The sequence below is a fragment of the Nicotiana tabacum genome, chromosome 12, assembly GCF_000715075.1.
Source record: "Nicotiana tabacum cultivar K326 chromosome 12, ASM71507v2, whole genome shotgun sequence".
In the NCBI taxonomy this organism is placed as follows: domain Eukaryota; kingdom Viridiplantae; phylum Streptophyta; class Magnoliopsida; order Solanales; family Solanaceae; genus Nicotiana; species Nicotiana tabacum.
The window spans coordinates 10,996,118-11,020,548 of record NC_134091.1 but is presented as its reverse complement, the minus strand read 5'-3'; the positions used below and the strand labels follow the sequence as shown (position 1 = coordinate 11,020,548).

Sequence of the window (24,431 nt, the reverse complement as noted above, 5' to 3'; positions counted from 1 at the left end):
CACGTGAGTTGGCCGTGCGGATCCAGATCTTTATATTATGGCACGTGAGTTGTCCGTGAAGCACGTGAGTTGTCCGTGCTTATAGTGCTTGCGCTGTAGGAGCCCCTCATGAGTCTGTACACACCCCCAATGAGCGCAGTCGACTATAAATAGGGATCGGGCTACACGCCGCAGCAGGTATTGTATAGCGCTGAGTGATTGAGTATGCTGAGCATAGTGAGAGAGAATGCGAGACAGTGAAATTGAGTACTCTGAGAGTGTGAGTACATGAGTACAATCTCTGAGATACATTGCATTGACATGCACACATGACATATATGCATAGCGATGTATTTTTCTCATGTTGTACGGTATCACATTATTCATAATTTCTCACACATGTTGACAGATGGGTATAGTGATGCATTTGTTTTACAATGGTTATCTGGAAAGAAAATGAGATATTTTATTTATTATTAAAAGGAATTTTGGAAAAATTTCTGTTTTCAAACTTATTCACATTTTTGGTAACTTTGGCAAAAGATTTGGATTTTTACTGATGTACTTGAAAGAAAAAACTTTTATTGCTGAAATCATGATGTGACTGAGCATTTTATCTCTGAGTTACTTCTGATATTATTTGCTTTATGTCGTTATTAATTGTTGTGGATTAGTGGTTTTGGACCCGACCTTGGTCAAAGCTCGTTACTACTTACAACCTAATACTAGGTTTGTTACTTACTCAGTACATGAGGTCAGTTGTACTGATACTACACTTACACTTCTCCACATTGCGTGCAGATGTTGATTGTTGTTGTTGTTGTGCTCGATGGTTGCGAGATTTGAAGATGTACATACGTTCCTGTTGTAGCTGCTCCTTGTTCATGGTAGCCTTAGATTTATAAAAGGTCTGTTTTTGTACTATTTAAACAGACTATGGATTTATTTCATTTTCGTTTTGTATACTCTAATCTTAGAAGCTCATGATTTGTATTACCAGTTCTTGGGGAATGTATAAGGTTAAGATAATTATTTACTTAAATTTCTTTAATAATTGTTATTGAAATTTGATAGTTGAAAGGTGGCTTACTTAGCGGGTTGAGTTAGGTGCCATCACGACTAGTTGAATTTTGGGTCGCGACAATAATCCTAGACGGAATTCACAAATTTGGTTTACTTCGAAACACATACTCATCATGACCAAAAGCTCCCCTATAATCTCTCAGATATCTTTGGCATCCATGAATATTTCTCACGGTCAAGTCACCCATAATAGTCACCCTATTAACCGTCAAATAAACTTGTATTTGGGGACTTTATATCTCTATGATTATCTTAGTATCTATGGGTCGAGTGAAGACCGTTAAAGCAAATATATATGAGATGTGTTGTGATTATTCGAATAATTCGAATATCTGGTGTCCGAACACTTTGACAAGTCCCAAACATCTCCAAGAATTAGTGTTTGTCCCTAATTATTGACTGAGTCAATATTAAATTTATCATAATTAGACAAAACTAAAGGAGAATATAAAAGAAGTTGGAGAAGTCACCTAGTGAGATCTCACGTTAAAAGGTAATGATAAAGAATTTTTCCTTGAAGAAGTATGTATCGTCAACCATTGTTTCAATTAGATCAAGTATCACGAATTAGGATAATAATAGTATGATATTAATCCAATTGTTTCTCCATTACACACATTTCATAAATAAGAAGTCCATTATCTAATAATTCCTCCATCTATATGCAAAAAAATTCAATTTTCATGCATCAAACAGGTAGGTAAAATTAAAATCTAAAAAAAAAAAATTTATAAACAAAAGTGATGATGCACATTAATGCCTAATATCAATGAAGTAAAAAAGCAAGTTCTCTGCTTGACTGAAAAGAGTTAAAGTAGAAGAAGGTCTCAAAAAGTTAATCAGTTTTCAAAGATTTAACTTTTTCATCAATATTGTGTCTTTCTTATAACAACTTTCATTGATCTTCAAGATCCTTAAAAGACAAAGTACCTACAAAGCAAATCAAATATTATCATTAGACTTTACTCTTAGAGAAAGTTAATTTAACCACACAAAAAAATTATGGATTTTAATTTGCAGAATGTAGGCATCCAGCATGTTAAAGAAAAATAAATTACCTATTACCTATTATAAGTACTTTGCATGTTGAAGCACATACAAAAGACTTCTACTATGAGTTAAAATCATGCATTTTGATATTTTCAAAAGTGGACACCTATTATGAGCATATAATGCAAACAGAAATATTGATTATCTTCAGGATATAAGTTTTGTGTCCATAGGACTCCTCCTTAACTAAAATAAAACTGCAATCACTTTCCGATCCGTTGCAAAGTCTATCCAATATGGACTTGTTAAAGTAATATTTAGTTAATTTCAAAATCATGAATATTAATTAGGAAGAGAGTTTGAATGTTACAATGTTAACCAAGCATTACTTATGTTCCGAAATAAATAATTTAGCTTTTAAAGGGTATAAAAAAAATAATATTCGTACTTTTATAATAATATAAATATTGATAAATATAGGTATAGATAGAGATTTGATGAATCTAACAAGATTTTGATTTTTCAAAAATATACTACTAATTATCTAAATAAGACAATTGTATAAGATAAAGAGACAATTATATAAGATAAAGAGAATGTTGAGGTTCAGGGAAACAAATCACGAAATTTTAAGACAATTTAACGCAAGAATAAAACAAAACTTGAGAAACATTGCCATTTTGATTCCTTGTTGCTCACTACTTTTTTCTTACGTGATTACATGCCTTCTCCAAAACCAATTCTTATTTCATTCACACGGTTAAATTTGTATTCCATCACAACTTTGTATTTTTAGCGTGTAATGTTTCCAATTATGTCCTTTTCTTATTTGCTTGTAATATAAATAATTACAAGGCTAATGTCTAGAATTTCGATTATGTCCTTTTATTATGAGTTATTATGCTTAATATTAAAAGGTTATTTTTGTAATCCAACCTTTTATTCATGCTTTTATAATAATATAGATAGATAGATATAGATATAGATATAGATAGATAGATGTATAATAATATAGATATATAAATAGAAATAGATAGTTGTAGATATAAATATATACGTTCTCAATTAGGGAAGATATAGGGAAAAATAAGAACCATTAATAAGTGTTATAGTTTTTCTTTTAAGCTTTATAAATCGGTAAATCATTTAAAATTTGATCATAAGTTAAAATTCAATCTACAACATATGTTGTAGTAAATTACGTAAGACACTTTAATTTTTAAAAAAAAATTATTAATGTGCTTTTCTAATTCAAGCGGATCAACTTTATAGGGTAGTTTTAATCTGAAAAGAATTCCATTCTTGGGGTAATATTTGGAATATTACAACTAAATCCATCTTTAACTCAAAATTTTAAGGGCATAAAAGTCTATTAAAATTTCGAGGATATTTTAGTCGTTCAACATTTAGCATAAATTATTCGTACTTTTATAATAATATATAGATAGATTACTTTTCTAAATTTTGGTTTTAATCACACTGGATAAAATTGTAATTTATTTTAATCTTTGTTGATTATGATTTTGACCAGGGTATTATAACAACAAAGGGGATGTAGCTCAGATGGTAGAGCGCTCGCTTAGCATGCGAGAGGTACGGGGATCGATACCCCGCATCTCCACTTTTGCTTACATCTCTTGCGTCAGTGTGTTTTTCCCCCTTTGGTTAGCTTCACAATTTTAGGAATTTCGTCGCCCGGCTACTTTATCTCCACAGTTTAAATGCTTGATTAACGTCTTCTCAAGAGCTAAGTCATTTAATTTTTACTAAGTTTTACGCACCGAACCATTTGGCATTCGAAAACTCGCTGATTATTCTTTCTTTTCTTCGCATCTCAGTTGGTATAGGGTTGTATGAGGTTGAAAATCCAGTCAAGAGGTAATTTGTACTACCTTCTCCTGTTTGATTCATGTAATTAAAATGTTCTTATTTTGAAGCGTGTATTTTTAGTTTGATTTTTGGAATAAAATACACTAAGATAGAAGTGAAGCAGACATTATATATATCTATATATTATACATTTGAGAAACATTACACACTAAGATCGAAGTTAAATGGATTAGAGATGGACAATAATGTAGTCATACATTTTGCTTTCTTCATAAACTCAGACATGAATTCACAATTTAAATGCTTTGACATTTAATGGAGAACATGTGATGTTATTGAGCATTGGCTGCAAATTTGTTCTCACCGTAGCTTCAGGTTCTTCAGAAGCCTGTTCAATAAGAAATAGCCATGTAAAGAATTGATCAATGATGAGGAAATAAGCATTATTTAGTTGTTTGAGAAACAAACACTATTTCTTCTTTTTAAGAAAATTTGAAATGCAGCAAAACAATATCAATTTGAGTTCAGAGATTCGTCCAACTTTATTAGAAGTAACTCTTAATTAGTCCTCTTTTGGCTTATATTCTTAGTGCTGCTTACACAGAAGGTGTTTTCTTTCAATTGTAAGTGCTGCTGAAATTATCTTGTCGAGAAGTGACTAATTGGGATTGCTGAAGGATTATCGAGGAATTAATGTGAGGAGCTCATAAAATATCTGTTGCATCATGTGATGATATGTATTATCAGCACTAGAAACAATTGTTAAACAATTGTGTTTTGTATAATGAAGTGGTAGGGGATCAAGATGTAGGACTTATGCACGTGATTTAAAACAAGTAGGATTCGTTTTAGTTATTTAGAAGCTTAATTAATAGGTAAATGTGCAGACATCTCTAAACTTTCCACTTGCAAAAAGTTGAAACTTTAAGCATTTATTCTTTACAATATAGGGGTCAGTATTTTATTTTAACAAGGAGTGTGACTAGCCTTTGACTTAAAGTTACTAAAAATGGAAAGGTGGTTAATAAGCAGTACCAGAAATAAGAGAATAACAACATATGGAATCTATACAAGGTATGTCAATTTTCAAAGTTACCAAGTGTCACATACTTTGTTTTGTCAACAAGCGTTAAAAGATAACATTTTGATGGTGTTTCTTAAATCATCTTTCTGAAAATTAATGTTTGGCAGATATAACAAAATGCTTAGCCTTAAAAATACAGAATGTATCATTGACTTGTATGTGGATGAAAAGATTAGTTTGGTTGTGTGGAGAGTATAGATTTGCTATACCTTTGTTCATTGGCATACCTGCTATTGCTTTCAACGGCTTTGTAATTAGGTAAAGGTACATGGCCGTTTTCAATTTGCATGATATCCTTCACAAGCAACTCATAATGCCTCCTCACTTCCTCTGCTGATTTTCCACCTACACACCTGGCAATGTTATGCCAGCGGTCAGGAGTTTCCTTGTCAAATAAAGCCAAAGCCTCTTCAAACTTCTTGTTTTGCCTTGTAGTCCATGAGGCCATTATTGATTAATAGGGATAGAGGGTTGTGAGCTAGCAAAGTCAAGTACTCAAGTGAATGGTATGGACAAGATAATGCTAAGCTAGCTAGTTCCTTATAAGCTGGAGGAGATGGTCTTGGTTTGTGGCAAGTTGGCGAATATTTCGTTTTCTTTTAGGGGAGGTAGAATACATGATTCTTGAAGTAATGTTAATAGGAATAGGTGGAGGAAGAATAAGAAAATAGTATTTGTGACCATCAGCGGGTGGATCAGATAAGAAATTCACCCAGCTGGAGGAGATTAGATCCCCTAATTCCAATTCTATGGCTAAGATAGACACGCCAATGTTATAATATCTTAGGCCGAAAAACAATTATCAAGATATTTTGCCATCTTTAGGTTGCAACATGTTGCTTAAATTCTGCCTCAATTGGAAAACCATTTGTTACCCTTCGCCTTCAATTGTTGTCTGCCGGCCATTTTTTGACAATGTGTGCATTGACCGAAGCATTGTTGATCTTTGTGTTTTGATCGATGATAACAATTATGAACAAAGTAAAAAGACTAAGTGTTTAATGTTATGCATTAACTCAATTTCATTGTTTTATAAGTTTTATCATCTTACATTTAAATGATTATAACTATTAGGTTGCCTATTGCTGTATCAAATTATGATTCCGAGTTGCAAGTTGGAACAGGCAAGTGGCTGCTGCTTATGTTTTTTTCCCCTCTACAAATGGAGTCACCCTGTGCTTATTTCTATTACCGCGTCTTCTGAATTTCCCTCCTTTTGTGTTTCAACATAACGTGTAGGTACTATCGGGGTTATCATGGTGTAAAACTCTGAGAATACCTGTTGTGTGATGAGTGTTTCTCTTTTTAACCATGATTGATTGATTTCCCTCTTCATTAGCTAACCTATGCGTGTTTTATGTACTTATTCTCTCTTGTACTCCTATACTATCGTTCTGGTGTTGTTATTTGTTTTAACTAATAAGGAAATATAAGTCAACTAGTATGAAACTGACTAGCATTTGACCCTAAAACTCTTTTCAAAACCAGTATCAAAAATCTATGTCCAGATGCACGAGCTATATATAGTCAGCCATCTTGATTTCCTGCAGCTACTAGTTCAGTTTCCAAAATAATTTCTGCTTTGTAGTCACTCTAATAGAGAAACAGGACAAACATTTCCAAGATGTATTGCTTCTTCTGTTTCTTTGCTATGGTAGTTTTTGCCTTGTGCTTAAAGGAGAAAATGAACTTTTAATTTCTACGACAATGGTTTTTCCAGTTTAGATCATATTGAGGAGTTTGTCATTCTGAGATGAACTATTTTTGAGTCAGAGTTGTAGTTCTGAAAGCCTCTCAAAATTGCCAAAAAGGGGAGAATTGTCCCTTTTACACCACTTGCTTTGACACCTTTTTCATTTGAGATACTGCCTGTCCATATGAATGAGGTGGAGGGATACCTTTTGTCAAATCTCATAGTAGTTTATATTCTAGCAAAAAAACTACAGTAGGAATCTATGCCGTTATGCAACAATGTGTCTGATATTTAAGAATCCTTTTAGGAAAAATGACATTTTATAGCCGCTATAAAAATAATAGCCGAAAAAATGTATAAAATTTATATATATATATATACATTTTGTATGTTATATACAAAAATTATACAAGTTTATACACTTTTTCGGTTACCAGACGTAAATAGTTTCTGGTGCGGGATAAAAGTGATAATACCCCATCCTTTTATCTAGAATACCTTCTACATGGTGTATCCAAGGTACAATAAGTTTTCCACCCCTTCCCCACTTAATCAATGGTAAACTAAAAGTTACAGGTATCAGATAATCGCGGTAAACTCCCCAAAAGAAAAGGAAATAATAATAGTCCAAAAATAACAATTATGAGGCAAAGCGTTTTACCCCCAGCCCCGCCCCACCCCGGATTTTTGAACTGTATGTTAACTCCTATGTGGAAAAAATGCCTGAAGCCTCCTTTGGTTTTGAAAACCATGTATTTCCCCCCTACAATCTCATAGCATTCGTTTTTTCTTTAAAAACTTGATTGAAGATGTCCAGAATATCCTCATTTCTGCATTTAAAAAATCTATGTAATAGAATGTATACTTGGCAACTTATCACTGGTTTCTCAATCTCAAAGTAGCATGACCATAAGGTTTTTGATAAGCTTATTTATATATTAATTATGAATTTATCTAGTTTAATTGCAATTTTGTTTTGTGATGTCGCAAGTTAATGTAGTTATTTGCATTCTGTTTCAAAACATGGTCTATCAAAATAATCCAAAAAAAATTAGCTGCTATAAAGTAGAGAGGGGGTATGCTTCTATTCTTATTTAGAATAATGAACTAAGGCCTACTTTCTGTGGGAAATTATTGACTCGAGATCAACAATGTTCGAACCTGCAATGAAGTAAAAATTTGTTTCAATTATCTGGTAGAAAGTATGTTTAACAGTCAAGATGAAACAAATCTGGCACATATCGATCTCTAGTCAAAGAGAAAAGTCTTACTCCTATGTAAAACACAGATGTTATCTGTGACTTCTCAAAGATCAGAGGACTGAGATTAGACCTTTTAACAACTGTTCAGTCCTATGCTAGTAAAAGCTTGAGGAGTACACTAAGGTTGGAATCTTTGGATATGCCAAAAAGAGAAGTGTAATTTGTTGAAAAAATCAATATATAGTGTGATTGAATCAACTTAGAAATTTGCAACAAATAGAATAAGCAGGTGGCTTTCCTTATTTTTCTTTCCTTTTTTTTTTTGTGGGTGATGAAATGTTCCAAATGATAAAAAGATAGATGCAGGAGAAGTATCTTCTCATCTTATATTTAGATAAGAGACCTTAGCTAATGCAAGATTAGTGGTCATGACTTTATATTCTGGATATGTTTTCTTCTTTTCTGAGTCAAATGTGGGCGCTTGTGTGTGCATAGCTGTGAATTAGAACAATTGTCCGTCTAAGGAGAGCGTTTATAACAGTAATATGCTGAGCACTTGCATACTTTTGATCAGAATAGAATTTTCTTGTCTTATTCTCTTTGCTTTTTTAAGGTCTGATAAGCAAATGGCTGGTAAAAGGAGAATTCCAAAGAGGAAATTAAGATATGCAGAATCAGCATGTCTTTTTGAGGAATGTTTTCTAGCTTTCTAGTGGTATATTATTGGATTCTGGTATTCAGTGGTTAGAAATAAAAGACAATTTTCTAAGAGATGTCAAAATTATTGAAATTATTGCTTTCTTTAACTGGTTTGTGATATTTATATTGCAATATGCGCAGGTTGGTGGTCATAAAACATAAAGATCTTTCACTGGTGTCTAATTCGTGGTGTAAATAAGAAGCCCAAGTTTGATAAGAATATGTATTAAGGTAGTTTGGTTCATGTACTAGTTATGTTGACATTATCCGTAAGGATTGTTAATAATAATATTGAAATTATATACTATTGGGTGAATAATAAATAATATAGGGAATGCTATGTATGGATGACCTGCTTTAGGGACATTTTTAAAGTATCAACATCCCTTTGTAATATAATGCCATGAATTCTTATGTTCTTTCAGGTTTATTTAACTTCATTTATCATCAATCATTATTCTCCAAGATAGAGAATTTGATCGCCGTAGAGAATAACAATTCAGGCAATTACTTGACCTTTTAACAGCCTGACCTTATGTGGATATCAAAAACTCATTAAAATGTTTGACAGTAAGTTCCAAAAAAACATCATTGCTTTAATCACTGTTCCTTAGTTTCTTTGTAATCCCTCCTTTCGTATTTTACATTTATATGTCTCAGATATGAACATAATTTGTTCATAAAATTTGGTTTGATAATACATATAGATTAGCACCTTAAGCTTTGCTGAAGCAGCTCCCATATCTGAAGATGCTAATAAGAAAACAGCAGAGAGTCGCTATAAAATAAAAGGCCCGTCATTTCGATCAAGCATACCTTTCTCGGCCTTTTGGCTAAGATCAAGTGTAGTATCTGTTCTTATCAGTTTAATATCTGGTATGTGGGTCATCGGCCCACACGATATTAACTCAATTTTTTTAAGGGGAGAGTCCATTAAGGTAGCTTGCTACCTAGGCTCTCGAGCGTCGCCCATGCATTGCACTATTGCACGGGCCTGGCGCACCCCTCCAAATCAAGTTTCAAGTCTTACGAATTTTAATTATTTATTTGATAGAAGAGAAAGAAAGTAAATATTTTATGTTACACATTTTTATTAAACTTGTGCCCAGTAATATGAAGCAATACACTGAGAAAATGACAGTAGTGGTTTGGTATCAGCTGAGAGTATCAACAAGCAACTTTGATATTAGTAGCTTTGCTAAATATGTTTTCAGTAGTAATCCCCTCGAATGAATTGATTCAGTTGGTTCACTTCTCCAGTTTGTTGCTCCACCACAGCTTTGACAATATCTGCAACAGAAATCATGCCTACCACCTTTCCGTCTATCACTGGAACATGTCGTATGTGATGTTCTGTAATCATAAAACATTCGATCATTTTCCTTAAATCATATCTATTTCCATTAGTTGAACACGTAGTAGTATTTACCACTCATGAGTTGCATCGCTTGAAGAATGTTTGTGTCGGATGTGACTGTTATGAGCTTGCTCTGTTGCAAAGGTAGGAATATTGAGCAGAAAAAACAGAAATGAGATGGCCAAATAAACAAAGAAGACAATATATAGGGTACCTGCTCAGTCATAATATCTCCCACTCTTGTGTATTTAGATGATCTATCCTGCACAATTACCTTCCGCAGATAGTCTGCTCTCATTAAAAAAAACAAAAATTACATTTAAGAAACTCTCTGAAGTATAGATGAAGAAGTTCAACATTTTTATCTAATTGAGCAAAATGTCTATTTCTAAACAAATTGTGTAATAGAAAGTTTTGCAGCCTCGTCTATCTGTGGAGAATATGTGACTTGGAAGGCTAATTACCTCTTTCTGTTATAATTCCAGCTATCAGTTGATTCTCTCCTGGCTTTAGAACCACCAAAGATCCGATGTTATTGTCTGCCATCTGCAAATTTGTCACCATCATCATATTAGCAATGTTATTTGTATGTCCGTCACAAAATAAACATCAACTTTCTATGGTTATGTTGAAGTTTTAGCAACCAACTTGTTTGATGGCATCAAAAACTGTGTCATTTGTCCGACAACAAAGCCATGAACCACTTTCTTCTCCATCCTTTGTCAGTAATACATCAGATACTTTTGTATTCTCTAACCCTTTTTGCTGCATTGTGGACTGTGATACCATTATGGCATTAGCTTCCTTGTTTTGCGTCGTGGGGAAGGAGATGACACGTCCAAATCTTGCGAATATTTTGTTCATCTCACTTGTGCTTTTGAGCTGCGAGTTCTGTAGAATTGTAACCTTGAGCTTCTCATGACATGATCTAACCATTCGAAGAAGACCTTGCATTGCGTTTCTGTGATTATGGTACAACACTATCAAATGCTTATAGGTCACTTGTTTGTATCTGGTAACCATAGAGATACTAATGATTATTGGTAAGTGCATTACAAACGTGATAAAATGATTATTCGCTATATCTGTCTTTTTCAAGAAATAATAAATGTGCTTTTATGTTTTCATCAAAATGAATGTTGAGACATAAAGTAGTTCTCAGTGTTGAGAAATGGAAGAACTTACCTTAAGATGAGGAAAAGAAATCTTCAACTGGCAATTTGGTCTTAGCTAATTGATTATACTGTACTTGATAGAGTCACAAGAGAAGGAAGAGCACTCTCCCCTTTGTTGTTTGTATGAGTTCCATTCTTGTGTTCTGTTCTTGAACTATTAAATCAGGTAAGTCCAAGTTTGTTAATGTGAATTTTGCTTCTAATGCTTTCCTTCTTGGAGAGGTAATCGACTATTTTAAAGGAAAATAGCTTTTTAGTTGCTGCTTTCTTTCACAGTTGGCTTAGTTTCTTCTTTTTCCCTCTTCCTTTGCCTCCTGCAGAGATATTCTTTAACAATGAAATAAAACAATTTGCCTTCATATTGCTGGCTTTTGCATATGGTTGAGAGTTATTTCATTGTCTGGTCGTGGCATTTCTGTGAAATTCAAGTTACATAAAATGAATATTATGAAAAACGTTGTGCAAAAAATGGTTTTGCATTTTAGAGTTAAACAATGGCCAAAAAACACTTTTAAGTGGATTATGCTTATGCACACAGAGAAGAAACAAAGTTAGATGCAAACCTCAACCATAAGGCAAATTTCATTATAGGAATTCCAGAGAAAAGTTGCCTGCGGTGAGAGGAAAAGAAGCAAAAGGTGAAGGTAAGAAGGCAAGCTGAGACATTCTAAGTCTTGAAATGTTCAAAGGTATCAAAAGCAAACCTTTATATATTGGTGCTTCTCACTGGTTGAATATCATCATCGGACAATTGAACAACAAATTTCTTTTGCTTCATAACATTTATCCTAGTAAAATGGAACGAAGATCCACATTCCGCTTCCGTCTTCCTTGGTCACAACCTGCACCTGCACCTGCTCCATCTCCAGCTCCAACACCTGCAAGCAAACCATCCACTCAGCCTACTACCAAAACAAGTCGCGCTCCCACAACTCGTACTGGCTCAAGAGCTGCTTCACAGCCCTCCAGCAGCAGTACGCCGTCCTCCAGTCCTACAACTGAAAACCCAACTCGCAAGCAGCCACCAAGCGCCACCTCAACCACAACATCTGCAAAGCCTTCTTCACCAGCTCAACCTTCAGCTGGCACTCAAAGCCGTAATGATGCCCCTACCAGTACAATCACCCCAACACCAACATCTCCTACGCCTCTACCTCAGCCCTCAGCTGAAATGAACGCACCTAGCCAGCCTTCCACCAGAAGCACAAGCCCTTTAACTGAAACTACCCCAGTTCCTCCTCAACCTTCAGCTGAAAGCAAAGCCCCTATCCAGCTCTCCACCACAAGCACAAGCCCTTTAATTGAAACTACCCCAATTCCTCCTCAACCTTTAGCTGAAAGCAAAGCCCCTAACCAGCCATCGACCTCAAACTCTACACCAGCAAATGCTCCAGCTAGTTCAAAATCTGAAACTCAAACCCCTACCACTACCATAAGCACCACCCCAACATCCACAATAGCTCAGAGCGGACCATCTAGTCCTCCAGGAGTTTCTCCCTCACCCTCTTCTCAAATTCGGGCATCCAGAACTGAGTCTCAACCATTGATACCATCTCAAGAACAGCAAGGGATCAGTTCTCAACCAGCCTCACCATCTGATGTTCCACTCTTACCTTTGATACCTTCGATTTCTTGCCAATCCACAAGGGAGCAGTTTTCAATTCTCACGTGCCCTTGCTTCCAATTCTTTTAGATCCTCAATCACGAGAAATGAACCCGATATCCTCCCCAACACGCAAGGATCCTCAAGTCCTCTCAACGGACCAATTAACCTCAAAGGTACCTCCTCCTGCAAGCCAGAGTATTTCTTCAAATCTTCCATCTGGTATAACCTCTCAAATGCAACAAAAGGATCAGACAATTGCTCAGCCAACATCTCCACTGAAACAATTAGACAGCTCAGAACCTTCTTCCAAATCCACTGAAGCACTTACATCAATTTATGGAAAAGAACCAAAGCTCACAGCAATTCGGCCACAGTCAGAACAAATGGAGCTTCCCAAGAAGGAGACCATATCTGACACTGAAGCAAAAGTTAGGTCACCTGAAAAAATAATGCAACCTTTAAAACTATCAGAGGTGAAATCCACTAGAGGCATTACCGAAGAACCATCCCAGATATCAGACTCTTCAGAAATCAATGGCAAACCTATGATGGTGACACAGTCAGAGACAAACATCCAGGAAACTAGAGAAGTGAAGGAAGTTATGCAAGAGATGAGGGATAAAAACTATGGTGCAGGAGAAAATATTGGTGGTTTCCTGACATCCAAAAAGCAGCCAGGCATTGTTTTTCAATCAAAGCAAGCATATACAGAGCAGCAAGCCAGTTCTAATAACAATCAGATTCGGGTGAACCCTGTCTCTAATGTCTCTAACAGAAAACATACAAGAACAGTTTTATCTCAGCCAAAGAACAAAACAATTGCCAGTAGTTCCAGTAAGGAAACTGCGGTTTCCACTGAACAAGACATACCCCTTAACAAAGAGGTAAAAGATAACATCTCGAAGCTTATTCATAGAATGGCAGTTGGAGAGGGCAAGCAAAATTTGGAAGACGGACCGGTGAGTGTGATCACACTTGCAGGTGATAATAGAGGAGCATCTATGCAACTTGGTTCTGACTCATCCAGAAAAGAAGGGGCAATCCACATTCGCAGAGGCTACAAACTGAATCCAGATGAAAGTGCCGATGCAACCACAGATGCAGAGGGAAATTCAGTGGGAAGACGACCAAAAGATGCAAGGATCGTGGACGATCAAGAAATAGAGGCATATCTAAACTGCAACGTGCAGGGCATGAACAACTCAATTACATTTGACAGTGCCATTGAGGCAAAAAATCCAGGTATACATATGTTGTTCTATTGTATGCCTTCAGAACCTATAAGATCAAGTGAGAGAACAGGACCCTTTGAGGCACACAAGGCTGAATTTAATGTAACCCCTGCCCAGAAACTTACATACGAGCCAAAGATCAGAAGAAGATGCCTCAAAGGCCTTTTCCTTGAACCAAGTGATTCTGATCCAGATAACCCTGGTTGCCATGTTGGCTGCATGGAGAAGAGTAATGATAACGAGATAGAGATTCTTTGAAAACTACAGTTGTAATACATGTAATTGTTAGAAGTTAAACATCCTTGTGTATATGCTCAATAACCCATGTTTAAAGCAACTGCAATTGAGATGGCTGTGATATATGAAACATGATAGTTATGAAATGTTGTTCTACTGCCTCGTTTTGATGTGCATATGTGAATATTAGCCAAAATCTGATTAAAAGGGCAGCCCGACGCACAAAGCATTCCGCGTTCCCGCAGGATCCGGTAAGGGCCGCACCCAAGGGTGTGTGATGTAGGCAGCCTACCCTGATGCAAGCATCAGTGTCAAAATCTGATTAGCCAAAATCTGATTAAGAGAGAAAAATAGGGAAAGAAGAAGAAAAGGGAAAAAAAGAAAGGAGAAGATAGAACGTCACTATGTTAGTTAAAGGGCAAATTACTTCTTGCGAACTGACAGAATTTTCGAATAAGTACAGCATGCTGAAGAATACAACAGAATTGCCACTTTTTGCAGGCAGAATACTGCATGCACTAGAAGCATATCAGCCAAATTCCTACTAGACAATAACCTATGCCTCCTATGCCTGCACATAAAAGATCCTTCCAAAGGAGAGGGCTAAAAAAAAGGATATATATACACAACTGTGAAGACAAAATCACAAAATGGCATGTAATAGTAGCCAAAAGAAAAAGAAAAAAAAGAGGCTACTCGCAAGCAGGTTTGGTGTCAAAGCTACTTAAACAGATTGCAAATGCTTGGAACGCCGATAGAGGGTAGTGGTAATCCATGGTGAAAATGTCTTTCCCTATCTTCCCAAATTGCAAGATTACTTTTTCTAGTTCTGTGATTGGGATGCCCTGGGATGTGCCAGAGGAGGCCACCAGCTGAAAATTCTTGACAGAGGCCACTGTAACACGGCCTTTAAAATTCAGACACCAACATTGCAATTGTTCATGCCATCTTGGAGCTTTATTCCTCAAAGTCAAAGGTTCTGTATTCTTTTGAATTGTTTCAACTGGCTCATCAAAACAACTACAAATAGAATCTTGGACTGTCCTATTTGAAACTGCTGATACTAAAGATGAATTGCACTGAACGTGTTCTTTGAAAGTTGCTGGTGTAGGAGCAGATCCACCTTCTTGAATTGCAGTGAAAGGGATCGCATGCATAGTGCACCGCATTCTTCTTGGCCCCCTTGTACGTAGAACATTGACTTCATAAGAAATGGTACCCACATTGTGATTTCCAAATAACTGCTTTGGCTCTACCTTCTTCATAGCAAACTTTTTATGTAACACACCACTGGACTGGATCAATAAATTGCATGGTGGCTGAGCGTCATAAATGACAAACTTAGTCCTGAGAAAATTAGACCTGATCAATGGAAGCAATTAGTAGCAGGAGGGAAATCTGGCCTTTTTTTTCTTAAGACAAAGAATAAGATGAAGCTTCATACCAACCTTAACTTCCCAACATAACAATCACTTGCCCGGGAAAAATCATCTTTCGACATGGATATTAAGAAGTCAGTGCATGTGGCCCTTCTAATCTTCTTTGCCGTCAATAGCAATTTACTGGCATCCCCTGAAAGAGCTGAATATGTTGAAATCATCAGACCTATATAAGATAATTTCTCACAAGTTATCATCTGAATCATCAAGATGGTGTAATAACAGTGAGACAGAAGAGTAGTGTTCGATAAGGTATCTTAAGCTGGAATCAATGATATCAGGAAGAAATGTAGGAACTGAATCACAACTGGAGGGAGAAAAAAGTACAAAGTACATACATTTTCTATTTATTAGGAAAGCAACGAGATTGACCACAAATATAATTAGAAAGTCAGAGTAATAAACTCGAATTGATAGATCAAGAACAAAGTGGAGGGTGAGAGTATCATAATTTACCAGGACTCAGGCCAAGATATAATCGGAAAGTTGATGTTGCCCTTTCTCTTCTTATAAAGCACTGAATTGGACAATCTCTAGGCCCAGGCTAACAGGAATTCAAGAAGTGAAATCAGGGTCAGTTTGCTAATAAACAGCTAAACGAACAAGAAAATAATGCAACATCCAATCTACCTGCTTCAACGACGTAGGAAAAGTCAGCAGCCCACATTGTTCCGGAGTTCTAACAACCTCCTTGGTTGTTTCCCTCCAGGACCGGCACACAGAGGCACAAGTAACTACATCTCTACGGGCAGGCCAAGTAATCTCACTGGCCTCTATTCTTTGGATTATGTCAAACAGCAGTTCATGTGGCAAACTCGCCCACGGACTTTCTTGAACGAATAGACATGGAGAGGATGTTAACCTCTCAGGAGCCACATATGACCTGCCACGGCTCAATACACACTTCCTCTCGGCTTGCTTTTTTGATTTGCTATCTACATTATCTCCTACTCCCTTAAGCACATGAATAATTGATTTCAGTGCCATTTCATTCCCTCGACAACTCGTTTGCTGAGTAATAATCATGGAATCAAAGGATACATTAAAAAAAGGTAATGTTGAACTAACAAAAGGAACATCAAAGTCTATATCTCACACTACTGAATATGCAAAAGAATTGCCTCCAACTCCAATTTTTGCACCATACATCAAGCTTAGTTTTTGATGTTCAAATTCTCAACAAAGAAGCTTCTAAATTGAAAATAATAGCCACATTATCCAACAATTCTTTGCCAAACAAACTATTATTACTATAAAATACAAAATGTGTGCAACTTTTTCTTCCAAATCAAACGTTTGATGAGAAAATGTGGAATTAAGCATATACTATTAGTTTTTAGATAGGGAGAATATTGAAATATCTAAAATACCAAAAAATTCAGCATTTTAATTTCGAATTTAGTCCACAATTTTCTCAACAACAACAAAAGAAAAAGAGGTGAGAAGAAAAAGCCGCTAATTTACTTCAAATGCAGAGGGATGCAAATACCTATTTAGCGAATTTCGCTGATCCAAAATCGAAACACGAACTGATACACTAAAGCCGTTCACGTTCCGATGTCTCCCAAATACAAAGCACAATCGAACTTCGGAAATAACGAAACGCCAATTTGCCGGTACAATTGTATGCATAAGTTCGTAAGTTTTGTTAAGAGTTCCAACGTCTTGGTAGAATACAAAGGATAGTATTAATTCATGAATTAAACCAATTAAATGCCAAATTTACCAGTCTCAAGTTTCAATTTTTATTCTTGTGATTTAAATATAAGTTCTATAATATTTTGTACTTCGAAATGAGAGATCGTGCGAAGCGTTGTATGGCACAACCGCCACTGCTGTCAGCACTACCCCCACCGGCTTCGGGAACACCGCCGTGAGCGGCGCCACGTCCGCTAATTGGATCCCGAAAGTTCTGCTCTTTTTTCTCTTTTTCTTTTTCTTTTACTTTTCCGCTATTTTTTCAGCCCGTTAAATTTAAAAGGTTTGCGCAGGGGCGGCTCTGGCAGTGAAGCTGTTGCCTCCAAAATTCAAAATTATTTTAAATTCTTCTTATTATTGTATATTGTATATTATATAATTCAGAGGAGGACGCAATTCCAAGGAAAGGGTTGTAATATCTCCTATTAAATAATGGATAGTTAAGTAAATTACAAAAAAAAAGACAAAGAAACAACAAATAAATAAATAATGCAAGACAAACAAAAACAAAAACAAAAAGAATACAAGTAAGTGGGCTTAGCCCATTAACGTGACAGAAGCTAAAAGGGTTAGAAAAAAAGAGAAAATCCCTTCTGCAAATCCCAAAAACCTTGACAGAGGCATCAACACGGAAAACGAAAAGGGGGGAAAGTTTCTGGTGTTGCCTCACTGCCAAATACATTTTCCATTTAAACATTGGCATATATTCTTTAGTCTCAGCGATAAGCTCCAGGTAATTATATATAGTTTTCCTTCTTTTGAAACAGTAGTAATTTTTATATACATGATTCCTTGCGGGACTAATAGTCTGTTTGGCCAAACTTCTAAAATTAGCTTATTTTGAGAAGTGTTTTTCTCAAAAGGCGAGAAACAGTTTGTGTTTGACTAATTAATTTGAAAAGCACTTTTGAACAGTAATTGGTGTTTGGCCAAGCTTTTGACAACTGCTTCTACGTGTATTTTTCTCAAAAGTGCTTCTCAGAAAAGTGCTTTTGGAGAAAAACTACTTTTTTTTTCTTCTCAAAAACTGCTTCTGATTCTCCTCAAAAGCACTTTTTTCCTTCCAAAACCTTGGCCAAACACCTAAATTTGTAATTTTGGCCAAAAAAACACGCTTGGCCCAAAAATAAGCTTGACCAAATAGGCTATAAGTAAATATAATGTTGGGATTTGATTCAGAGTTAAAAAAAAAAGGAGGTTAGGGAACTGAGAGAAAATCCATAAGACTTTTCATGAATTAAGTGAGTATATTATATGAATAGGCTAAAAAGTTGAGAGATTAGTAATTACTCATATGTGGGTAAATATAATTCGGTGAATTTAAGAGTCAAATATGAAACCTCGAGGGTTGGGTATTCTAAATTAGCTATGAATTAGCCTAAACAAGGAAATTAACATGAGATCGATATTATGTAATTATAGATTGATTGGAGAAATTTGTACGAATTGCTCGAGGTGAAGCATTTGGTATTTTGGCACGAGTACTGTGAGTAGTAATCTTACCGCAATTTGTATTTTCATAATTTACATGAGTTACACATGATTTTTTAATATGAATATGTTACCGATTATTTTGAGTTGTATGTGGGATAAGTTTTTTACTCGATATGATACCGAAATAGTTATTTGAGATGATTACCGTTATTTTAAAATATTCTTGTTGTCACTAGATATGTTTTACCGTTACTTGAATTTACCTCTTATCGAAATGAAATTACATAATTTGATAAGAACCGAAATGCCCTATATTGTTTTAAAATATTTTCTTATGAGTATATACGGATTACAGAGACAAGTATAAATGGGAGTAGACTTTGAAGGAACCCTTAGCTAACGGCGGGTTCGTTAGACCTGGTGAACCTTATAATTACCGAGTAAAGTTATAGCCCTCGCTAGTGGGAAGGTAGAACTAGCATACCGTTACCGATTTTCCTCGAGTAGGGACTACCGTTATATTTGACTTCTTACGAAGAAGTCCATAGTTATACTGATTACATGATCTATTTATTGAAACCTTCCAAACATGAATATTGATATTACACAGTATTTACCGAGCTTATTACCGAATTGCCAATTGATTTATATTACATGAAAAACATGATGAGACTGATTATTGTTTATTGTTTCTGAAAGGGCATTCTTATGATATTTTCTGTTTAATATATATACTAGCATGTTTTCTGACATGTCCCCAAAAAAAACGGTTGTGGTTAAGTGTTATAACTCACTGAGCTAGTGACTCACTCCCCGCTATTTTTTACAGAGACAGCAGTTGACGCGGGCGAGGATTCTGTTAATTAGAGCGCACAAGTTGATAGTTCTTGGTGAGCCTCACACTTGTTCGCGTGGGCGGAGTTTTTATTTATTGTTATGGTCTTTTCTTTGAACTCTTAGAGTCACTCCATAGTCATTCTTTTAGTGTCATGAATATTTTTTGTCATTATAGACTTATGTTGAGTATCACTCTTTATTATCAAAGTTGGAGATAAATTAGTATTTCTAGCTGCTAGTGGGTTAATGGTAGATATTTGTTTAAGTTAATTGATAAAGTTATTGTTGTTTGGATTGATATTAGGATGTTTGGTTGTTGATTTGAGACAGAAAATTTTTTGGAATAGTCCAAAAATAGGGAAAACTTTGTCTGATTTTCTGTAAAATACCGATGAGGCTTACTTGGGGGCACTTGTTCCTAAGTGCCGGTCACGATCCTAAATTGGGTCGTGACAAAGTTGGTATCAGAGCTTAGGCTTTAAGTCTCGAGTCATGGAGCAATGTTTAGTAGAGTCTTGTTCATGGGTATTTAGGCGCCCATACTTATGATCTTGAGGCTACTGAACATCTAGGAATGTTTTCCCTTCTTTCATTCTTTGATCGTGCGTTGAGATAACCTTGAGATTGACTTTGGAGTATTTCTTTCGTAGATGGCTAGGACACGCATACCATCATCTGCTGGACGTGGTGCTGGATGTTGTACTACCCGGGCTGGCGGTCAAGTTGGGGTTCATCAAACTAGAAGACAGACTGCTCCTCAACCTGAAGTTGGGAACATAGGTCAACCCCAACTACTATGCCAGATCAAGTGCAAGAACAGGGGATTCAGGACGCTCCATTACCAGTGCCAACTGTTGTACCTACTGTTGCCTTACCTACAGACGCAGTAGCAAGGTTATTGAATGTGTTAGAGGCATTGGTGCCTACTCAGGGTGGAAGTTCAGCTCCTTAGGCTACTTCACAGGCACAAACACCTGCAAAGACTCAGACTTTCGGGAATAAGGAAGTATCCCTACAAGAGTTCCTGAAATTGAAATCAGCAAAATTCACAGGTTCTGATAATTCAGCAAATCCTCAAAGTTTTTTGGATGGGAAACTCAAGGCATTACATGCTCTAGGATGTTCTAGCGAGAGATCCGTGGATCTCGCAGCATACAATCTAGAGGATATGACCAATACATGGTATGAAACTGTGTTGCTGGGAAGGCCAGCAGGAGCAACACCACTGACATGGGACGAGTTCACTAAGTTGTTCGTGAATCATTTTCTTCCAGACAGCCTGATGCAAAAATATGCTAGAGACTTTGAGAGATTGGTTCAGACTCCAGATATGAATGTGTCAACATATAACACCAAGTTTTGTAAGCTGGCTAGATATGCTCCTTACTTAGTGCCTACCGAAGAAGCTCGAGTTCAGAGGTTTGTTGATGGATTGGTTGGTCATTTATACACTGCAGTAGCCCCACATATGAAGACTTTATCCTACTTTGATGCAGTCGGCCTTGCTAGAAAGATTGAAAACAAGGGACGCGATGAGCGTGCAACTATTGATTTACGTAAGAAGGCCAAGACAGGAGGGTCTTTCAGTGGCGGTTTTAGTAAAAATCGAAGAGCAGAAAATCAGGGACAACAACAACAGGGTTCTCAGACAGGGACACACCTGTCTTCACTGTCCACATACAGACCACATTACAGATAGGGTACTAGGGGACCATCATTATCTGGACATCGTAATTTTGGGCAGATATATGCCACTACTTCAGTCTGCCAGACCTGTGGTAGATCACATTTGGGCCAATGTCGTGTTCTAACTGGAGAGTGCTTTCGGTGTGGCCAGTAGGGACATCACTTGAGGGATTGCCCTCAGCCTCCGAGAAATTTCAACCATGCTTCTATTCAGTCAGCTGCACCTACTCAGACTACTCATAATACTTCAGGTGCTACAGGTACAGGAAATAAAGGTCGAGGTGCTGGAGATCATTCTAATGTGAATCAAGGACAAGGGAATGCTGGTAGAGGTCAGGCGAGAGTTTTTGCATTTACTAGACAGGATGCTCAGACCTCGAATGCAGTGGTTACAAGTATTGTTTCTGTTTGTTCATTTGATGCACTTGCGTTGATTGATCCAGGATCTACTCACTCCTATGTGTCCTCGTACTTTGCTTTAAGGTTTAGTAGACAGCCTGAGCTATTGAATGATCCTTTTCTAGTTGCTACTCCTGTTGGAGAGTTTCTATTAGCTGAATACGTGTATCTTGCTTGTCAGATTCGGGTTGAGGGTAGGGATACTTTAGCTGACCTTATTGTACTTGATATGATTGACTTTGACATGCTGATGGGAATGGATTGGTTATCTTCTTGCTATGCTATCATTGATTGTCATGCAAAGATAGTTAAGTTTGAGATACCAAACGAACCCAGTTTTGTTCTAAAAAGGGGTCAGGTTCCAGAGACTTGCAAAGTTGTATCTTTTATGAAGGCTCAACGACTTCTGAAAAAAGGTTGGTTGGGTCTCTTAGCTATTGTAAATGACACAAGAAAGGAAACAGTCAGTATAGAAAACATACTAGTAGTGAGAGAATTTTCTGATGTATTTCTTGAGGATTTACCAGGATTGCCTCTAGTACGAGAAATAAATCTTGGTATTGATTTGCCACCTGACACATATCCCATATTAATACCCCCATATCGGATGGCACCAGCCGAGTTGAAGGAGCTAAAATAACAACTGCGGGATTTGTTAGTTAAGGGTTTTATCAGACCGAGTATATCTCTATGGGGTGCACCAGTACTGTTTGTAAAGAAGAAAGACGGATCCCTGAGAATGTGCATTGACTACAGGCAGTTGAACAAGATAACAATACGTAATAAATATCCTTTGCCTCGTATAGATGACATGTTTGATCAGTTACAAGGAGCTGCCCACTTTTCAAATATTGACCTCCGTTCTGATTATCATCAGCTTAGAATCAAAGATGAAGATATTTCTAAGGCTGCTTTCAAAACTCGATGCAGGCACTATGAGTTTCTTGTGATGCCTTTCGGACTGACTAATGCTCTAGCTGCATTCATGGATTTAATGAATATGGTGTTCAAGCCGTTTCTGGATAGATTTGTAATAGTATTTATTGATGATATCCTGATATATTCTTATAGTCAAGGAGAACACGAGAATCATCTCAAGACTGTGTTGCAGACATTGCGAGAACATCGGCTTTATGCTAAGTTCTCGAAGTGTGAATTTTGGCTAGACTCAGTAGCATTTCTGGGGCATGTTATATCCAATGATGGAATTATGGTAGATCCTAAGAAGACAGAAGTTGTGCAGAAATGGCCCAAACCTACTTCTCCTACAGAGATTCGTAGTTTTTTAGGCTTGGCAGGCTATTACAGGCGTTTTGTGCAGGATTTCTCCAAAATAGTAGTGCCACTAACTAATCTAACACAGAAAAATGCAAGGTTTCAGTGGACGGAAGAATGTGAGCAGAGCTTTCAAAAACTCAAAACGTGTCTGACAACCGCACCTATATTAGCCTTGCCATCAGGTTCTGGAGGATTTACGGTGTTCTGTGATGCATCGAAAGTGGGATTAAGATGTGTTCTCATGAAAAACGGTCACGTTATAGCTTACGCTTCGAGACAATTGAAAAAGCACGAGCAAAACTATCCTACACATGATTTGGAGATGGCTGCTGGTATTTGCTCTAAAACTTTGGAGGCATTACCTATACGGCGAAACTTATGAGATTTATACTGACCATAAAAGTCTGAAGTATATCTTTCAGCAGAGAGATCTAAATCTTCGGCAGCGTCGGTGGATGGAACTACTCAAAGACTATGACTGTTCTATTTTGTATCATCCTGAAAAAGCCAATGTGGTGGCTGATGTATTGAGCAGAAAATCTATGGGGAGTTTGGAACATATAGCTCCTACAAAGAGACTTTTGGCTAAAGATATTCAGATACTAGAAGATACAGGTATCAAATTTAGTGTCGGAAGTTCAGAGGCATTGTTGGCTTGTGCTCAGGCTAAGTCTTCATTAGTTGAGCGCATTAAGGCCACCCAATATAAGGATGAGCAATTTTGCAAATACAGAGATGAGGCCTTAGCTGGTAAAAGCAAGGATATGATTGTTGAAAGTGATGGTGTTCTTCAAATGGGTGACATGCTATGTGTTGCAGACGTAGATGGGTTGAGGAATGCTATTCTTAAAGAAGCTCACAACTCTAGATACACTATACATCCTGGATCCACAAAAATGTATCATGACCTAAAGCAATTTTATTGATGGGAAGGTATGAAGAAAGATGTTGCTAACTTTGTTTCTAGTTGTTTGACTTGTTAGCAGGTCAAGGCTGAGCATCAGCAACCCGCAGGACTATTACAACAAATTGAGATTCCAGAGTGGAAATGGGAAAGAATTACTATGGATTTTGTCACTGGTCTACCACGAACCCTTAGAGGTTATGACTCTGTATGGTTGATTGTAGATTGATTGACAAAATCAGCACACTTTTTGCCAGCGAAGACTACATATAGTGGAGTAAGATATGCACAAATATTTATGAACTAAATTGTCTGACTTCACGGAGTTCCAGTATCCATCATCTCTGATAGAGGATCACAGTTCATTTCACACTTTTGGAAATCTTTTCAAGGAGCATTGGGTACACGAGTAGATCTTAGTACTGCATTTCACCCACAGACAGACGGGCAGTCTGAACGTACTATACAGATCTTGGAGGATATGTTGAGAGCTTGCATTCTTGAGTTTGGAGGTAGTCGGGATGCTTATCTACCTTTAGCCGAATTTTCTTACAATAATAGCTTCCAGTCCAGTATTCAAATGGCAACG

At 36.7% G+C, this 24,431-nt stretch overlaps 6 protein-coding genes, 1 long non-coding RNA gene and 2 other non-coding genes across 14 annotated transcripts; 6 read left to right on the top strand and 3 right to left on the bottom strand.

Annotated features, from left to right (window-relative positions):
- Positions 1-3,600: 3,600 nt before the first annotated feature.
- TRNAA-AGC (transfer RNA alanine (anticodon AGC)) lies at positions 3,601-3,673 on the top strand. Its single transcript has one exon. It is a non-coding gene; the product is annotated as a tRNA-Ala (tRNA).
- Positions 3,666-8,979, top strand: LOC107769484 (uncharacterized). The gene is made up of 3 exons (XR_012697187.1): positions 3,666-3,930; positions 6,041-6,090; positions 8,702-8,979. It is a non-coding gene; the product is annotated as an uncharacterized LOC107769484 (long non-coding RNA).
- On the bottom strand, positions 3,937-6,030 carry LOC107769483 (protein RADIALIS-like 6). Of its 2 annotated transcripts, none has more exons than XM_016588705.2 (2): positions 5,176-6,030; positions 3,937-4,270 (listed from the first exon to the last, which is right to left on the bottom strand). In XM_016588705.2, the coding sequence occupies exons 1-2, from the start codon at positions 5,412-5,414 to the stop codon at positions 4,243-4,245; spliced, it is 267 nt and encodes an 88-aa protein (XP_016444191.1). In that variant the 5' UTR covers positions 5,415-6,030; the 3' UTR covers positions 3,937-4,242. The 2 variants fall into 2 exon arrangements, with proteins under 2 accessions (XP_016444191.1, XP_075082238.1); XM_075226137.1 differs by having other exon boundaries at positions 5,194-6,030.
- A 393-nt stretch (positions 8,980-9,372) lies between the features above and the next one.
- On the top strand, positions 9,373-9,568 carry LOC142167611 (U2 spliceosomal RNA). Its single transcript, XR_012697706.1, has one exon. It is a non-coding gene; the product is annotated as a U2 spliceosomal RNA (small nuclear RNA).
- A 54-nt stretch (positions 9,569-9,622) lies between these two features.
- On the bottom strand, positions 9,623-11,254 carry LOC107769482 (CBS domain-containing protein CBSX3, mitochondrial). Of its 2 annotated transcripts, none has more exons than XM_016588703.2 (6): positions 11,103-11,254; positions 10,566-10,878; positions 10,382-10,463; positions 10,132-10,205; positions 9,990-10,050; positions 9,623-9,913 (listed from the first exon to the last, which is right to left on the bottom strand). In XM_016588703.2, exons 2-6 carry the CDS (start codon positions 10,869-10,871, stop codon positions 9,771-9,773), a joined length of 666 nt encoding a protein of 221 aa, XP_016444189.1. In that variant the 5' UTR covers positions 10,872-10,878; positions 11,103-11,254; the 3' UTR covers positions 9,623-9,770. The 2 variants fall into 2 exon arrangements, with proteins under 2 accessions (XP_016444189.1, XP_016444190.1); XM_016588704.2 differs by having other exon boundaries at positions 10,566-10,929; positions 11,103-11,232.
- Positions 11,255-11,771: 517 nt separating this feature from the next.
- Positions 11,772-12,785, top strand: LOC107769481 (uncharacterized). Its single transcript, XM_016588702.2, has one exon. It carries the CDS (start codon positions 11,772-11,774, stop codon positions 12,783-12,785), a length of 1,014 nt encoding a protein of 337 aa, XP_016444188.2.
- A 1,789-nt stretch (positions 12,786-14,574) lies between these two features.
- LOC107769488 (tubby-like F-box protein 5) lies at positions 14,575-17,644 on the bottom strand. Of its 4 annotated transcripts, XM_075227572.1 has the most exons (5): positions 17,096-17,644; positions 16,237-16,617; positions 16,063-16,150; positions 15,616-15,772; positions 14,575-15,529 (listed from the first exon to the last, which is right to left on the bottom strand). In XM_075227572.1, the coding sequence occupies exons 2-5, from the start codon at positions 16,591-16,593 to the stop codon at positions 14,860-14,862; spliced, it is 1,272 nt and encodes a 423-aa protein (XP_075083673.1). In that variant the 5' UTR covers positions 16,594-16,617; positions 17,096-17,644; the 3' UTR covers positions 14,575-14,859. The 4 variants fall into 4 exon arrangements, with proteins under 4 accessions (XP_075083673.1, XP_075083671.1, XP_075083672.1 ...); XM_075227570.1 differs by lacking the exon at positions 17,096-17,644 and having other exon boundaries at positions 16,237-17,060; XM_075227571.1 differs by lacking the exon at positions 17,096-17,644 and having other exon boundaries at positions 14,575-15,514; positions 16,237-17,060.
- A 3,679-nt stretch (positions 17,645-21,323) lies between these two features.
- On the top strand, positions 21,324-22,300 carry LOC142167008 (uncharacterized). Its single transcript, XM_075227158.1, has 3 exons — positions 21,324-21,353; positions 21,416-21,880; positions 21,965-22,300. The coding sequence occupies exons 1-3, from the start codon at positions 21,324-21,326 to the stop codon at positions 22,298-22,300; spliced, it is 831 nt and encodes a 276-aa protein (XP_075083259.1).
- A 1,093-nt stretch (positions 22,301-23,393) lies between these two features.
- On the top strand, positions 23,394-23,864 carry LOC142167007 (uncharacterized). The gene has a single exon (XM_075227157.1). The coding sequence runs from the start codon at positions 23,394-23,396 to the stop codon at positions 23,862-23,864; it is 471 nt and encodes a 156-aa protein (XP_075083258.1).
- The last annotated feature ends 567 nt before the right edge of the window (positions 23,865-24,431 follow it).